The following is a 17,716-nucleotide window of genomic DNA, read 5'->3' as shown; positions in this document are numbered from 1 at the left end:
GTAGTGAAAACCTGTGTTTAATTATCTGAGCCTAGAACTTAATACAGTTTTTAAAATTTTTTAAAAATATACAATGAACTTTCTAGGAATGCAATTATAGTTGTGTGTAAATTTAGGGAAAATTAACTTTGCTACCAAGAGTTGTTCAACATTTTGTTAAATCACTTCATTGATGGCAACATGCTGGAGGTAGTTGAGTCACCAACTCAGCACCTGGATCAGCTTGTGTTGGTAGCAGTTCCATCCCCGTGGTTCTGTGAATAGGTGGAAGCATCTGCTTACTCCATCAGGACTTCTAGGGTAGTCGGGCCTTGGCACTCACACATTAAAATACTGTTTATTTTATTGCAAGTTACTTTTCTTTCATTTCCCCTTTACGTTACAGAAAGGGAAGCATTTTGCTTTCTGTTTAAAGTTGTGTATGTAGGTAGGTTATATCATCTATGACTTTCTCTCCCTCCTTCCCTTTCTTTTTGTTTGAGATGGAGTCTTGCTCTGTCACCCAGGTTGGAGTGCAGTAGTGCGATCTTGGCTCACTGCAACCTCCGCCTCCCGGGTTCAAGCGATTCTGGTGTCTCAGCTGGGATTACAGGCGCACACCATCACACCACGCTAATTTTTCTATTTTTAGTAGAGATGGGGTTTCACCATGCTGGCCAGGCCAGGCTGGTCTCAAACTCCTGAGCTCAAGTGATCGGTCCGCCTCGGCCTCCCAAAGTTCTGGGATTTCAGGCGTGAGCCTCATCTATGAATCTCAATTTAGGACAGTAAAAGTGTCATTACAAAATATTTATTGTAAAAAAGGGTTGGAGGTTGAGAATCTCAATTCTAGTCAGTCTCTCAGTGTTTGGTTTCTTCCTACCATTTTTCCCCCTAGGACCAGCCAGAAAGCAGCTTTTTTTTTTGTCCCCCCCAACAAGGAGCCCACTGTTTCCTCTCCCAGCCCAAACTCAGGCCTGCGAACAACAACAGCACAACACACACACACACACACACACACACACACACACACACACACACACACACCCCTCCACTTCAAGGTATAGCCAAGAGCTTCTGGAGCCGTCAAAAAGGTCTGTACCTGCTGTCTTTAGAGCTTCCAGTTTGCCCTTGGTCAAGAAATACTGTTTGCTAGGCCCTGCTGGAGTACATCAGGTAATACTGGCTTCTAAACCACCCGGAGGTTCTTTTTTCTCTTGTCCTTTTACTCCCTTCGTACTTCAATTTCTCTCCTTGATGTCCCCCTCCCTGTTTTGTTTTTTGCCTCCAATCCGTTCTGCGCGTTCCCTGCAGAGCAGGCGAGTAGCAATGCTGCTGGACCATGGAGCTGCTCTGGTCTCCCAGAAATCTCTTCTACACCCAACCCTTCTTGCGCTTAGGTGGTCCTCAGTCCCCCTCCCCCACCTCCTTCTGACCCAGGCTTCTTTCTCGCCCTCCGGTCGCAGTTCTCCTGGGCATCTGCCTCTGCCTCTCTCCTCTCACCCGGATCCAGGGCTGCCTTCTCTTTGTGCAGCCGTCCTTCTCCACCTTCATCCCAGACTCCCTGTCTCAGCGCCAGCTCCTCTGCCTTTGGCTCGGGTTCCCTCTCCCCCACCCCAGCTTCCAGTTGTTTGGCCCGCAGGTCCCTCGGCAGTGACCGGTGCCCGCCGACGAGTGCGTGTGCACCAGTGCACCTCCCTCTCCCCCACCTCTCAGCCCCGCGCCTCTCCACCGCCCGCCCCACCGCGCTGTGGGCGGTCCAGGGCGGGGCTGGGATCCGGGGCGGCTCCCGGGGCTCGGGTTGTGGGAGGCGCCCTCTCCCCGGTCTTCCCCTCTCTTCCCCCCGCCCTGCCTTCCCTTGCACCCTCCTTCTTCCCTCCGCCCGGGAGCTCTCCCCGGTCCCCGGCGCCGCCTCCTTCCCTCCCGGCTCCCCGCTCCCCGCTCCCGTGGCTGCCGCCGCCCCGGGGAAGAAGAGACAGGGGTGGGGTTTGGGGGAAGCGAGAGAGGAGGGGAGAGACCCTGGCCAGGCTGGAGCCTGGATTCGAGGGGAGGAGGGACGGGAGGAGGAGAAAGGTGGAGGAGAAGGGAGGGGGGAGCGGGGAGGAGCGGCCGGGCCTGGGGCCTTGAGGCCCGGGGAGAGCCGGGGAGCCGGGCCCGCGCGCCGAGGTAAGAGCCAGGGCCCCGGGTTAGCAGGGATCGGAGAGGGGGCGCGCGGCGTGGTGGGGGAGGGGGCAGTGGGCGCAGGGCCCAGCTGGGGGAAGCGGGGCTGGGGGAGAGGAGGAACCGCGGGGATGGAATCGGGGAGCGCTGAGGCGGCCGATGCCGGGAGCGTGGGTAAGCCAGGCTTCTGCGAGCCGCGGGGGCCGGGGGAGAGGAGGTGGTGAGAGGTGGAGTCCCGGGAGGGTTGGGGGCCGAGGGAGGCAGGAGGAGGGTGGGGACAGGCTTTCTCTCCTCCTCTCCCCCCACCCCGCGCGGGGCTCCGCCCCCGCCTCCTCCGCGGGGCGCTCTCTTGGTCCCCAGGCTGAGCCCGGTCGGAGCCTGCGAGGCAACCGGCAAGAGGTCGAGTAGTCTCCGGGTGCGGGCCGCGCCGGCGGGGCTCGGTCCAGTCCTCATGGCCGCCTCTCACTTAGATGTTGCTGCTGCTGCTACTGGCGCCACTCTTCCTCCGCCCCCCGGGCGCGGGCGGGGCGCAGACCCCCAACGCCACCTCAGAAGGTGCATCCTTCTTCGACGACCTCGGGCCCTCCTTCGCCCCACTTCCCTTTCCCTGCATCTCCTCATTTCTGGTCCTCATCACTATCCCATCAGTCCCACATATCATCCCGGTCTGGCAACCCCTTCTGCTCGGCCCGACTTTACTACTGCTGACCTCCTTCTGTCACCCCACGTTACTATCCAGCACCTCTTTTCTCTGCCCACATTGCTACACTATACCACCTTTCTGTGCATTTTCTCCGCCTCAATCCCCTTTCCCAGCCCCACATTACTACCTCAATTACTCCCTTTTCTTGGTCCCACTTTGCTGTCCAGATGATCTTATTAGCCTCCCTTTATCCTCCTATCCTAATTCAACTCTAATATCCTCATTTAGCCTTTTTTTTTTTTTAAAGAAAAGCTCCACCCACATATCATACCCTTCATGATTTCTTAATTACTTTTCTTTCTTACCTCCACCCAGCACCCTTCCCTCCCCACTTGTGGGTTCTCTCATCAGCTTTAACCCTGGCCCTTTACTCTCTGTCCTTTAGCCAGGGGATCTGTACCTGTCCCCACTCCCACCCTCTAGTGCCCCATCCGTCTTCCTCTGTCCCCAGCCTGCCCACAGACCACGCCCTACTCTCCCCTTCCTCCCACTGGGGAGCCTGCCTTTTCCTCTTTCCCACCATTCCTCTCTGTATGCCTCCCCGACTCACCCCTTAGGTTGCCAGATCATACACCCGCCCTGGGAAGGGGGCATCAGGTACCGGGGCCTGACTCGGGACCAGGTGAAGGCTATCAACTTCCTGCCAGTGGACTATGAGATTGAGTATGTGTGCCGGGGGGAGCGCGAGGTGGTGGGGCCCAAGGTCCGCAAGTGCCTGGCCAACGGCTCCTGGACAGATATGGACACACCCAGCCGCTGTGGTGAGTAGCCTCGGAAGCCCCTCCCCTCTTCAAGACTATTCCTTTTCCTGCCGCAAACTTAGCATTACTGCTTGCAAGTCAGCACTTTAAATCCAGTATACCAAAATTCACAAATACATTTATTGAATGACTACTACATAAGAGCAATTTTGCTCTGTGCGGTTGGAGGTAGTAGAGCTAGCAGCCTGCACAGTTCATTTCATCCTCCCTTCATTAGGCCACTGATCATTGGCCTATAACATTGATAATTCATCTTGTCAGTTATTCTCTTTGAGGATCATTAGTGGCAGATGATGACAAAAAAATTCTAAAATGATTTCATCACATTTTTGAATACCTCTGTCACCAACCCAGAGACCATATGCCCAAGAAACAAAAGCCAGTTTAATATTAATAGAAGCCAACTATAATAAGAAAAGCAAATCTGATTGTGCATCCAAAGTTATATACATCTACATATTTCAAAGCCAGAGAACCGCCCACTGTAGCTGACTTTGAAGAGATCCCATTTTGTGTGCTTATAGCCCCATCTTGGGTTCCTACAATGGTAATTTTTTTTTTCTTTTGGGAATGTGTGGATGTTGCAGAGGTAAAGGAGGATTGGAAGATAGGTAGGCAAATCCTTTTCACATGTGATTTTCTTTAGAGCAGGATGCTTGTGGACCCAAACCTGCACCTGAGTCCCCTGCTCTTTAAAGGGAAAGAGCCTTCTTCAACTCGCCTCTCTTCTTATTTTCCTATCTCTCCACAGTCCGAATCTGCTCCAAGTCTTATTTGACCCTGGAAAATGGGAAGGTTTTCCTGACGGGTGGGGACCTCCCAGCTCTGGACGGAGCCCGGGTGGATTTCCGGTGTGACCCCGACTTCCATCTGGTGGGCAGCTCCCGGAGCATCTGTAGTCAGGGCCAGTGGAGCACCCCCAAGCCCCACTGCCAGGGTGAGGGGAACAGCTGCCTGCATGCAGCTGATGAGGACGCTTGTGTGAGGATGGGAGTGGGGTGGGAATGGATAATGGGAAAGAATGGGGAGCTATAAAAATGTGGGGGAGGACACTGGAAAGGGGAGATGAAAGTCCCTTTTTCCTCCATCACCTGCCTCAAACTTCCTCTTGCAGTCCCCGGTATCCTCTGTAGGTTGGGGGCTTCCTTCCTTTACCTTTTAAAAAAATCTTCTTCCTGCTCCCAATTCTTAGACCTCACGTTTTCTCTTTTCCTTTATGAATTTCACCTCTCTCACCTTCTTCAGGTTTAAATACTCCAATTTTCCCTTTCTCTAAACTTAGAAATTTCCATGCATCACCCTCTTCTAGAATTCATCCCTCACCATTCCTTATATAATTGATTTATTGTAAAGACTCAGAAATAAATCAAACATTCTACTAAGAAAAATTGAGAAGGGGAGCTCTAGGGGTGGAAACATATTAGGGTAAAAGACTTAAAATTGGAGGCAGCATTATCAGAAGATGAAGAACAACTCAGGGATGGGGTGGGAAGACAGTCCTTTTCTGTACTTCCTAGACAACCTCCATTATTCCCTAAGGGAATCAGTGTTGTGTCTGTCTACTTTTTTTTTTTTTTTTTTGCCACGTAATTTTACAAACTCTCCCTTTTCTAGGCACCCGAACTCTCTGCCATCTTCTCTCCTGGGATGCAGTCATCCCATTTCTATGCCTCATACTTCCTCTACCCTGGTAGATTCTTTCAAGATCCTTGGGCTTTACTTTCCTCACATAACTCAGTTATTCTGCTTCTAGTTTACCATTTTATTCTGGAAATTGAGAGTCCCATCCAGGGGTGGACTTATGACACTACTGAAACTTAGACTTCAAGGTTCCTCACCTACAGGGCCCTCTTCCTGTGCTCTAATAATATAGAGGGCTCGATGGATATGTGTTCATATGGTAACAGGCTTTTGTAAAAATTGCAGAAATAAGATTTTAACAGCAATTGCTTAAAGCCAATTGTATGTGTAATTTTTTTCTTAAAGACTCCCAATTTTGTAATATTCAGGCACCACAGAACCAAGATCTGCCCCAAACTTAGCTATTGGCATTCCCGTCTCAAATTCTGTTGTCCTATGAAAAATCGAAGAAGAAAATAAGTCCTGACCCCCTTACCCCCAGACCCACCTTGTTCTTATCGCCAGGCACCCTCCCCTCAGAAACGCAGGCTTCTGCTCTCCCCGGTCTTCAGCATGGACAGGTGTGGGAGGGGGCTGGGGATCAGGCCAGGGAAGCTGGGCGCCAGTGGTAACTCTTCTCTGATCCCCGTCTTTCCTGCTGCCAGTGAATCGAACGCCACACTCAGGTGAGATGAGAAACCCTTACCGCGCGCACTGCAATGCCCTCCCCTTCACTCTGCACCCTCCACCCCCCTGAAATTCTGCCCTTAGGCTACGGAGCGTCGTCCTTTCGCACCTTCCCCAACCCACCCCAGTTTGCGGCCACCCCCTTCCCTCCCTACCTGTTTCCTGCCTCCAGTCCCGGTTTTCCACGAGGCTGCGGTCTCTCCTTGTCCCTGCTTGGCTACACTTCCCTGGGCTCCACCTCCTCCCAGACTGAGCCTCGCCGGCGTCAGGCAGAGTCCAGCAGAGGGCGGCAGGGTGCTGGGAGACCCTGAGCTCCCACCACGTTTTCCCCTGTGGGGTTCCTTGCGACCTTCGCTGGAACCTTTTCCAGCCTGCTGCCTCCTAGGATTTCACCTAATGGACTTTCTCAGCCTGTCCCACCCATCCCAACCCTGGCCAGGCCTCTCGCGCTCTTCCCCACATCTTTTCCTTCCGTGTACCGCTTCCCTCGTCTTTTCTCAATTCCATGTCCTGTCTCCCTTTCTTAGGCTTCTGTCTACCCAGCCCCAGGCTCCCTTCCACGACCCCACCACTCCCTCAAACGAGCCTCCCTTCCGTACCCAACTCGTTCCCTCCAAAACCGTTTCCTCTCCCCCACATCCTCAGTGCTTCACTGTATCGACTCATACTCCCACTTCAGACCTCAGGCGCCAGCCCCGTTTCTCTCCCGTCCCACTCGCATCCTTCCCTTCCTACCCTGGTTCCTCCGTGCTTCAGCCTCCCGCGGCTCCCTCCGCCCACCCCGCGCTCCTGGCACGCCCCGTCCCCATTTCTCCTCCCCTCGGGTCCCCTTAAGTGAGATCCCTCCCTTCCTCTTTCGTTCCTTTCCTCTTCGAGGTTGCATCCCCCCTCCCCTCCCCTCCCCGCCCCTCCGACTGTCGCTCCCACCTCGGCGCTCGCTTCCCTCCCCGCCCCCTTCCTGCCTCCCCAGCTCCCGCCCGCCCCCCCCACCCCCCGCTGCCGCGCGCCGCCCGTGACGTCAGAGCCCCCTCCCAGCCCCACATCTCCCTCCTGCTCCTCCTCCTCCCCTCCGTCGGTCAGTCAGTCCGCGAGGAGAGTCCGCGGTGGCGGCGACGGTGGCCAGAGCCGCGGGGGCCGTAGGAAGCCAACCTTCCCTGCTTCTCCGGGGCCCTCGCCCCCTCCTCCCCACAAAACCAGGGATGGAGGCGCCTCCCCGGCACCCTCTCAGCAGCCCTCCCCAGGAAAAGTGTCCCCCCTGAGCTCCTAACGCTCCCCAACAGCTACCCCTGCCCCCCACGCCATGGGGCCCGGGGCCCCTTTTGCCCGGGTGGGGTGGCCACTGCCGCTTCTGGTTGTGATGGCGGCAGGGGTGGCTCCGGTGTGGGCCTCCCACTCCCCTCATCTCCCGCGGCCTCACCCGCGGGTCCCCCCGCACCCCTCCTCAGAACGGCGCGCAGTGTACATCGGGGCACTGTTTCCTATGAGCGGGGGCTGGCCAGGGGGCCAGGCCTGCCAGCCCGCGGTGGAGATGGCGCTGGAGGACGTGAATAGCCGCAGGGACATCCTGCCGGACTATGAGCTCAAGCTCATCCACCACGACAGCAAGGTAGCCCTGGACATGGGGGTGGGTGGGAGGTGGGGGCTTGCGGGGCAGGGGGCCAGCCAGCTGCACGCGCCCCCATCTGTCTGAGTCGTCTCTGGGATTGCGAGGCAGACCCCTCCCTTGTGTGACTGGCAGGAGATGGGCTGGGGGTGCAGGAGCTTGGGGAGAGTCGCAGGGGCTGGAGGTCCAAGATGAGGGTCTAGGGGTTCAAGATGGTTAAGCATGCTGCAAGGCAGACCCTTCTGCCCCGCTGCGGGAGTCTCGCAGAAGTGTCGGGGTTTGGAGAAACTGGTGGTGGATTTAAGGTATTAGGAGACACTGATCCTCTGAGGGAGTAAACTAACCCTGGAATGGGTTGGGGGTGGAGGGAATGTCAGAGGTGGGGAGCTGGATTGGGGGTTTACATTTACCATGGTAACAAGGTAAAATCTTGGCGTAGGTTGGAGCTGGAAGGAATAGGGACAGAATGAGGAAAATTTTGAGAGACTTGAGAGCTCTAGTTTATTTATCGTAACAAAACAGCAAGGTAGTGGTGAGCCCTACCTGACTCCTTCTCATCCTTCTATTCCCAACCCTGTTGAGCATTCCCAGACTGTGGGATAGATGGCATATGGTGATTGGGGAAGGCTAATGATCAAGAGGTGGGCAGAGGCACTGGGAAAATGAATTGGATTGGGGATCCACATGGGAACCCCCACAATAGCATGGGGATGAAGAAGAGTCAACATACAGGGAGAAGAAAACAGAAAAGAATGGCAGTGGGGGAGAGGGGCAAGGAGGTAGCGTGGGGATAATGAGAGATCTTGGGGCACCTTATGGAACTTGGGTCCTGACCTTCCCTTCCCTTATAGGATTGTGGCCTCTAGGATGTGAGAAGGGAAATGGGATGTAGGGATTAGGGAGGTGAGTTGAGGGAGAGAGAGAAGGTAAGCAAATTTGGGTCCAGGGGTATTAGGGGATAGCTCATAATGAGGTTTTTTTTCCCACCCCTCTCCCCTACATGAATAATTGGGGGTGCAGGGAAGGATGTGACACAGGGAAGGAGATTTAAGATCTCAAATTTATCTTCACTGACATGTGGCCCCAGAGACTTAAGGAATTGGGTTAGGGTGAAATAAAGTACACAAGGTGAGAATTTGGTGATCTTACCAAAGATCAACCTTGGGATGATCCAAGGATTTATATTCATTTTTAGAACATCACTATACACCTAGAAATAGGTGTGTGTCTGGGATAGGTATGTGAGGGGACAGAAGTGAGGTTGAAGGTAGGGTGCTTGAAGAGAAGAGAGCACAAGGATTATCAGGAGCTTGGCGAGAGAACTGAAAATCCTTTTTGACTGTTACTTTCTCGTGGTTCTCAGCCTTCAGTGTACATAAGAATCACCAGAGGAGTTTGTTAAAAATACAGATTCTAGCTCCTTGGTCAGGGATGAATCCCAAGTATTTATCTGTATTTTTACTAATAGACATCCTATCTTGGTGGATTCCTGAGCTGTAAGCTAACCCCAGAATGCCTATGGGAAGAGCAGCAGGGTACAGGAAAATAATTAGGTATTAGGGTACGGGAGGCAGGAAGAGAAGTAGAGGATGGGATCTGGTAGAGGGTCAGACTTGGGACAGTCAGAGAGATCATTGGTTTTGGGGAGTGGAGTGTGAAGAAAATGACAGGGAGAGATGGGTGCAGGCTTTATGATAGGGGATCACAGGAGATAGAGGAGGCCTGGCTGTGAGCTCAAACTCATCCACCATGACAGGTGATTCCCTGGAGGTGGCGGGGAGCAGACGCGGGACCTGGGAGAAGGGAACTGGAGAACATATCAGAGGCATCAAGCGGGGTGGGATGGGAAGGCAGAAGAACCAGAATGTGTCAATTGGAATGAGTCGGTTTCCTGCCTGCAAATCCAGATCCTTGCAAGAGCAAAGAGAGGGAGGAGAACTAAGGAAATCTGTTGGGGAGGGGGAGAGAATCACGTGGTGGAGAGAATCTGCAGTGATGAATAGTGTGTGGAAGAGGGAAAGGGTTGCAAGGAAAGGTAGATAAGAAATCAGGAAACAAAATGGGGGGCATGCCTTGCCCTGTTGATATGTATCTTATATGTTCTTGTATGTCCTCATTGTTCCTATTAACCCTGTCTTTAGAGAAGTGGAGGGGCAGTGAGGGGCTGTGGGAGAAGCTGGGAGCAGGATCTGGAGTAATAGATGTGGGGAGAGTGCAGGAAGGTGGGTCCTGAGAATGGTAAAGATTTACAAAGTTGCCCTAGTGGGAGGCATAAAGAGAAAACCTTCCAATGTTGTTGAGCACTGCCCTTGGCCAGAGTGAGGGTAGGGTGGGCAACAGAGAATTCTCAGTGAGTGCTGGTTCTTCAGATTCCAACAGATTCCCCTGGCTCCCCCTTCTCCAACTTCCCACCGTGTCCCAAATGTCAGGCCTCAGTGGGAGGTAAGCAGGCTCCAGAGTGATTTCTTTACTTCCTTTCTACTTATCCTCCCCTCCCGGCAACATTTCACCCTCCTTAGTCCCCTGAGCCCCCTGTCTGTGTCCCCTCTGCCCTGGCTCCCCACTGGCTGCCATTTCGTCTTCACATGCATTGGGGTTCCAGCAGCTTCTGAAATGTCATGTATCAGTGGGAGGGGAACAGGCAGTGGGAGACCCAAGGCTGGCTCTTCCTCCCCCATTTCCCCTCCTCCCAAGCTTCCTTTCTTCTCCAGCTTTCTGCTTGTTTACTTTCCCTAGCTCCAAGCCTCTCTTTAAGGCACCTCTCAAATTGTCTGGTTTCTTGAGAGTTCCATTCTATTCATTCTCTCTGTTCTTTCCTCATCCTACATTCTTCCCCACTTCCACCCCCCAGTGTCTTTTTTTCTAATGGACCTGTCAAATGTCAGCGCCCAGCAGGAGGGATGGATCACTGAGCGGGACCCCCTACTGGTCTTGTTCCTGTTCTCTCTTTACTTATCACTAGCTCTGAAAAGAGAAGAGGGAGGAAACAAATGGAAGGTGGGGAGAAGGGGTTTGCAGAGGTGAGGAAGGAATTTTCATAATATGGCTTTGAGCAAGCTATCTGGGGATGTGGAAAGAGTTTACTATATTCCTATTGACTCTTCTTCCACCCACTGGTGTTTGAAGCATAGAAACATGGGGTAAAGGGCTTGGTGACAGAGGGAAGGGGGATGTCTGAGGGTGAGCTGAAAGGAGGTAAGGTGGTATGTTCATTAATACCAAAGGAGGGGTGTGCAGGAGAGGTGATGGGTAAGGCTCCAGATGGAAGACAGAGAAGGAAGTTTAATGAAAGAGGAGAAAAAAGGCACTTGACAGGAAGAGATGCCAGAAAGGAGAAGAAAATGGTAATTAATGATGAAAGTGAGTAATTGAGAAAGGAACTAATTTGTTCGAGAAAGATAAGAGTAGGAATTGCAGACAGGGGAGGGGCCCCAGGAGAGCTTGCCCTCATCTCCTCTTGTCTTTCAGTGTGATCCAGGCCAAGCCACCAAGTACCTATATGAGCTGCTCTACAACGACCCTATCAAGATCATCCTTATGCCTGGCTGCAGCTCTGTCTCCACGCTGGTGGCTGAGGCTGCTAGGATGTGGAACCTCATTGTGGTAAGCAGGGCTATGGGGGTCAGAAGATGGGGTCATTCCCTTTTGAGCTCTACTGAAGGGACGATGGCAATTGTGGGTTTGTATTGAAAAGGAGTGTGGAGGACCTGCTACTAAGATTCAGAGTCCTCTGCAGACCTGAGCTAGGCAGCCTCCTAGCAACAGTGGCCTGACAGTGCTGCAGCTGACCTCCTTCTTCAGAAGGAATTGAAATTAGATCAGTGAAAGAGCATCCCGGTTGTGAGGGGTGTGTGGGCCTGTGAGAATCTCTTTTCCTTAGGCAGACCAGAGGTGGGGAGGTTTGGAGAGAGTAAGGAAGAGAAACCCAAAGGCAGGAAGAGGGTTAAAGGAACTCTTGGCCACTCTTGGTGTCCTCAGTGAACAGACCCTGTTGCACTCACTCTCCCTGCCCCACAGCTTTCCTATGGCTCCAGCTCACCAGCCCTGTCAAACCGGCAGCGTTTCCCCACTTTCTTCCGAACGCACCCATCAGCCACACTCCACAACCCTACCCGCGTGAAACTCTTTGAAAAGTGGGGCTGGAAGAAGATTGCTACCATCCAGCAGACCACTGAGGTCTTCACTTCGGTGAGGAGGGGTTGGGCAAGGGGTAAAGGGACGTAAGCTCAAATTCCAGCGCCAGGAGATGTGACGTGAGAGTCACTTTTAGGGGCAAGAACTTGATTCTTCATTAAAAGAGAACGCATTCCATGTGGATTAAGTGCAGTTCTTTCTGTAGCCAGGGGAAAGAATGAGTTGAGTTTTTGGGATCCTCTCTGTCTTTATGATCTTATGATTTTTTCCCCCTGTTTGATGCCCTGTTCCCCAGACATATAGACCCAGAATGACTCAGTTCTGTTAAAGTAGGTTCAATCCAAAGTGGGGGCAAGAGATGGGAGCGAAGATGAGATAGGAATCCAGGAAGGCAGCAGATTCCAGAGGCTTTCAAGGGGGGTGGTGGGTGGGTGCGAATGGGAACAGAGGGGATGGAGCCAGTGGATTACAGAGGAGAGAGAGAGAGGAAAGAGAGAGAGAGAGAGGAATGAGGGAGAGGAGAGAAGAGGAGCAGAAAGACAGCTGCATGGATCTGGTAGCTGGTACTAAGAGAGAGAAGCCGACAGACAAGGAGAGGTTGAGGGGGAAGAGGGAGATTTGGGGAGGTAGAGAGGAAATACAGCCTCTACATCTGAAGAAGACAGTCTGCTCCCTCCCTTTTGTTCTATTCTTTGGGTCTTCTATCCACTGTGTTCAGTGGCCCTTTAATCCTCCCCCACTTTCACTCTGATTCAGACCATTCTTCTCTGATCCTTTGTCTGTCTGCCCATTTGCCTCTTGAGGTTGACATCATGCTGTCTGTCCCAGTCCTTGCCTTGTCTTTTCCTGGTTCCTTTATGTTTCTTTCCCCCATCTTTGCCTTCAGTGGTAGGAGTGGGTGAATGGAGTGGCTTCCCCCACACAGAGCCTCAGCAGGGGCTCACCATTCACCTTCCCACTTGGAAGCCACATCCTAAGATCAGATGCCTTCCCGAACTCCTCACTTCAGGGACAGAAGCTGTTGAAGGAAGGTTCAGAATGGCTGCTTCTTTGCTCTGAGTATTGCTCTGAAATCCCCAGTTAACCTCTCTGGTCTTTACTCCCTCATGCACCCCGTGTTTTTCCAACTTGTTTTTTATTCCCACCCAAGACTCTGGATGACCTGGAGGAAAGAGTGAAGGAGGCTGGAATTGAGATTACTTTCCGCCAGAGTTTCTTCTCAGATCCAGCTGTGCCCGTCAAAAACCTGAAGGTCAGATGGCTGGGAGTGGTGGGCTCTGTTTACGGAGGGACCAAGCTGGGGGACAGTGACTGGTTGGAGAGGAAAGCCAGGCGGGGGCAGGTTTTGATTCTCTGAGGCAATAGCATCTCCTGGGGAAGTTTAGCTCCATCTTCCAGTTGACGTTTATTCGCTATACGTTGAGCATTACCCTGCACTAAGCACTTTGGGATGGGAAATCAAAGCTGTGAAGATGTCTGGCTTAGCCCCTCAGGCATTCCCGGTCATCCCTCAGGAGCTGTTTCTGTCTCTGTTCTGTAGCGCCAGGATGCCCGAATCATCGTGGGACTTTTCTATGAGACTGAAGCCCGGAAAGTTTTTTGTGAGGTGGAGTTGGATCTGAAGAGGGAGGGGTACTGGGTGGGAGTTTCCCTTGGTTTTCTTGTGGGGCCTCCTCTTGGCATCTGTGCCTGAGTTGATAGCATATGATCTGAGGTGACGATTCATAGGATGTCTTTGTCTGTTGGCTCTGACTGCATCCCTTGTCTGCACACACATGATACTTTCTTCAGATCTCATTTTTCTACCGCTTTGTGTTTCCTGAGAAGCCCATGAATTCCATCTGTCCTGACTGGCTGGAAAAGGCCACTCAGAAATACAGGGGCTGGGGAGAAACTTAGAAGGAAGAATTGTCAGCCTTTCCTACTATCCCCAAGACTGGTAGATTTCCCTTTTTAGTTCTACTGCTCTTCCCTGATTCCCAAGAGGCTAAATAGTATCAAGTGAGATAAGACAAAAACAAACAAATGAGCAAACAAAAACTCAGCCATTCTCCTCTGTATTCAGGTGTACAAGGAGCGTCTCTTTGGGAAGAAGTACGTCTGGTTCCTCATTGGGTGGTATGCTGACAATTGGTTCAAGATCTACGACCCTTCTATCAACTGCACAGTGGATGAGATGACTGAGGCGGTGGAGGGCCACATCACAACTGAGATTGTCATGCTGAATCCTGCCAATACCCGCAGCATTTCCAACATGGTGAGAGTGTGGGGACTTGCAGGCTGGCACCTGGGAGGGTGGAGAGGACTGAGGGGGCCTTGCAGGGGAAAGGGTGGCAGGCAGAGGGTGCAGAATTTGGATATAAAGGAGAAGAGGGGGCTGTGCCCACCCTGAACTTGTCTGCATTATGTTTCCTGTGGATCCTACCTTTGCTCTGACTTCCTTGGGTAGAGAGAGAAAAAAAAAAAACGATAAGAGTTGTATGTTCAGTAGGTTCCTGATGAGTGGAAGGGCTGTTACCATGGAGACGAGGAGCAGTTGGTGAGAAGTCAGGAGGAACCGGCGTTAATGATAATATGGATGCTTGTATACGCAAGCACACCTTTACAGGAGCACTGTGTCTGGGCAGAATTGCATTTTATTTTCGTAGTGACTTAATGTTAGTATTTTAGAGTTGCTTAATATTCACTCATGATTGATATGCAATTAGCTTGGATCCCGTTGCTTTTTTTAATGATTCTTTTTTTAGAATTTTATGTGGAGAAGGGGCTTTTGAAATCATTTAGCCCCAGACAGCTGGTTAATGACAGACTTGGAGCGAGGAGGCGCATTCTCTGATTTGAGAGGGCTGGGGCAGCCCTGCAGCTGAGGGGCAGAAGTGAGTGTGGGTGTGGGCGTAGGGGAAGAGGCTTCTTTGTTGCTCAGCACTACATTGTAAAGAGTACAGGAATTTTGGGTAAGCTCGATACGGCCACCTATGTGTCTGCTTATTACACCAAGTGTGTACCTGCTTTGGAGAGCATGTTAGGGGTGAGTTAATGGTTGTAAAGCCCCAAAATAGCTTGATTTAAAAAGTTTTACTAACAGTGGCATTTATGTGGTACTTAGATTCATGATTTCAGGGATCCTAACGGCAAAACTCTGATGTGGACTTATCTACATTTTGTAGACCAGGAAAATGAGACTCAGAGTGGTTTAATGACTTGTCCCAGGTCATGCAGCTACTCAGCAGTCCAGCTGGAATTGAATCCTAGTTAAATCTGACTCCAAACTGCTCTGCCTCATCACTTCCCATGGAAAACCATGAAGCCTGACTAAAAAGTTTGTACTTTTATCTGCTAACACTGTTTAGCTACTGGCAGTTGCTGAGCAAAGGAGAAATAAGATTTAGGAAGTTGACTCTGGTGGTGTGTTGTGATGAAAGATCTGCTGCCACATGGACTCTGATGATACACACTGTTTTGGGACATTCTAAATGGACTCTGTTTTAAGGTATGTTAGTTGAAAAATACAATGAAAAAATTTTGGAAGATCACTTTCCTGTAGAGTACCCAAGAGGTGAGTCATCCATAAAACCTGGGAAAGTATTGGAACTGGCTACCAAAGCCAGAAGGACTTGTTGGTGCCCTGAGCCCAGGAGTTGCCAATCGTTTCTTCTGTCTTATAGCAGGGAGCTAGAGGAGGCTGACAGAAAACAGGGATTTGGCTGGATCTAGTGGCTCACACCTGTAATCCCCAGCACCTTGGGAGGCCAAGGCAGAGGATCACTGGAGCCCAGGAGTTCAAGATCAGCCTGGGCAATATAGTGAGACCCCCAGCTCTAAACAAAAAGAGAGAGAGAGAGAACAGAGAGTTGGTTAGGGACATAGAGGGACACCTGAGCATTGGGGCGGGAAGACTTGGAAGGTCCCTTTCTGACTTTGTGTCTAGAGAAAGATGGTTCCTGCTTTTGAGGCCATAGAGCTTCCAGTGGGACCAGCCTAAAATGCCAGTGGGGAAGCCAATATTTTCTGAAGAGGATAGAGCAGTCTTAACAACAGGTTAGGGCCGAAAGAGATTATAGATGAATCAAACAACACAAATAGAAGTGGATCAAAGCAAGGGTTGGACCTAGGGGGCCGGAGCCATGGAGACTTAGAAAAGAAGCAGAGTTGCTTTTATTCCCTAAGGATGGCCTTATGTTTAGATCAATAGTTCTCAAACTTTAACGTCTGTCAGAACCACCTGGAAAGGTAGTTAGTTCACAGGTTATCAGGCCCTTTCCCTGGAAATTCTGATTCAGTAGATCTGGGCTAGGGCCTGAGAACTGACATTTCTAGCAAGTTCCTGGGGATGCAGAGGTACTGGTCTGGGGATCACACCTGGAGAACTATTAGTTAGGGTAGTGGTTTTCAACTACTACCCTAGACTTTCAGACGCTACACTATCTGGAGGCATTTTTGGTTGTTACAGTTGGGGGTAGGGGATGGGGAGGGATACATGCTCCTGACATCTAATGTGTAGAAGCCAAAGATGATTCTAAATATCCTACAAAGCACAGCCCCTGACAACAAAGAATTATCTTGCTCAAAATGTTAATAGTGCAGAGAATGAGAAACCCTAGTTTAGAGAAAACATCTTTAGGGGCAATATGTGGAAATGGAGAGTGGGTTAGAGTGGTTTTAGAGAAATGTAGCTGTGGGCTAGAGGGGAATGTGGGAGGTGGCATCCTGGAGATAAGATTGTGAGGAAATCTTGATTGGGGTAGAGATCCCATCAGACCTAGGGCCAATACAAACTAAAAAGCTACCTCAAGATATACATTTTAGCCCACTGTCAAGCATCCATTCTTGAGAGCCAGACAAGGCTGTTAAAAAAATTAGGTATAAATTTGCACTTGGTTGATTAACTAATTGCTGTGGGTTGAGGGGTCTTTATTGTTCAGATTTCCTTAAGCTGCAGAGTAGAGTGTCTCTTCGACAATCTATAACTGTATCTTTACTGACTCAAGGGGGAAGCATTCTACTCTTCTTTACTCTTGGGGTGGCAGGAGCAGTGGTGCCCCCAGTGGTTAGGTGTGTTAGTGGTAGTGACCTGGCGTGAACATAGGGTCTGACCACCTGAGCAGGGGACTGCATCATGCTGAGCAGATTAATCCCTTTCTTTCTGGGTAATTTTTTTGATGCCATATTTACCTTGAACTGAAGATTGGATAGACCAGTCTTTCAATTTGAAGCCAAAGGACTACTCAAAGTATTAGCCTAGCTGCTATTTGTGCAGGTGCTCTTAGAGAGAGGCAGTCTCATGTACAGAGACTGTGTAGGGTGGCTGGTAAGAGTATGGATTAGCTCTGCTACTCATTAATAGTATAACTTTTTTATAGGCAAGTTATGTAACTTTTCTGTGCCTCAGTTTTCTTATCTCTAAAATGGGGATAATAACACCTCATTGGATTGTTTGAGGATTAAATAAGGTGATATAGTTTCCTCAGGAAAATGCTCGATACGTACTAAGGACTGTATACATGTTAGCCACCATCATCGTTATCATCATCATCATCCTGTGTAAGGAGGGATCGATATCAATGAAACATTTCAACAAAAGAGTTAAGAGGACTGAGTGATTTGAAAGGGTCTGATGTAATTCCAAGGCTTCAGTCTCATTTACTGGGAGCTGTTTGGGAGTAAGAAAAAAATTGAGCTTCATCTTGGATATTTTGATTTTGAGATTATTCATCATACATTAAAAATGCCTCAGAGTCAGTTAGAAATATGGACTTGAGGCTGGGCGCGGTGGCTCACGCCTATAATCCCAGCACTTTGGGAGGCTGAGGCAGGTGGATCACAAGGTCAGGAGTTCAAGACCAGCCTGGCTAACACGGTGAAACCCCGTCTCTGCTAAAAATACACAAATCAGCTGGGTGTGGTGTCGTGTGCCTGTAATCCCAGCTACTCAGGAGGCAGAGACACAAGAATCGCTTGAACCCAGGAGGCAGAGGTTGCAGTGAGCCAAGATTGCACTACTGCACTACAGCCTGGCAACAGAGCAAGACTCCATCTCAAAAAAAAAAAAAAAAAAAAAGAAAGAAAGAA

General features: G+C 50.8%; 1 protein-coding gene across 5 annotated transcripts in view; it reads left to right on the top strand.

Moving 5' to 3' along the window:
• The first annotated feature begins 1,810 nt into the window (after positions 1 to 1,810).
• GABBR1 (gamma-aminobutyric acid type B receptor subunit 1) overlaps positions 1,811 to 17,716 on the top strand; it is a 30,919-nt gene continuing 15,013 nt past the window's right edge. The window contains exons 1-11 of one of the 5 annotated variants that reach the window (XM_019029486.3): positions 1,811 to 2,145; positions 2,610 to 2,694; positions 3,400 to 3,603; positions 4,355 to 4,540; positions 5,889 to 5,909; positions 7,356 to 7,516; positions 10,982 to 11,116; positions 11,531 to 11,701; positions 12,798 to 12,899; positions 13,188 to 13,253; positions 13,713 to 13,904. In XM_019029486.3, coding sequence (XP_018885031.1) covers positions 2,610 to 2,694; positions 3,400 to 3,603; positions 4,355 to 4,540; positions 5,889 to 5,909; positions 7,356 to 7,516; positions 10,982 to 11,116; positions 11,531 to 11,701; positions 12,798 to 12,899; positions 13,188 to 13,253; positions 13,713 to 13,904 — 1,323 coding nt within the window. In that variant the 5' untranslated portion in view covers positions 1,811 to 2,145. Of the gene's footprint in view, positions 2,146 to 2,233; positions 2,314 to 2,609; positions 2,695 to 3,399; positions 3,604 to 4,354; positions 4,541 to 5,888; positions 5,910 to 7,355; positions 7,517 to 10,981; positions 11,117 to 11,530; positions 11,702 to 12,797; positions 12,900 to 13,187; positions 13,254 to 13,712; positions 13,905 to 17,716 lie in introns of those variants that run through there. The other 4 variants (XM_019029485.2, XM_019029488.2, XM_063707447.1 and 1 more) reach the window with 4 other exon arrangements.

The sequence above is a fragment of the Gorilla gorilla genome, chromosome 5, assembly GCF_029281585.2.
Source record: "Gorilla gorilla gorilla isolate KB3781 chromosome 5, NHGRI_mGorGor1-v2.1_pri, whole genome shotgun sequence".
In the NCBI taxonomy this organism is placed as follows: Eukaryota; Metazoa; Chordata; class Mammalia; order Primates; family Hominidae; genus Gorilla; species Gorilla gorilla.
The sequence above is the reverse complement of the archived record's forward strand: the minus strand, read 5'-3'. Positions and strand labels throughout refer to the sequence as shown.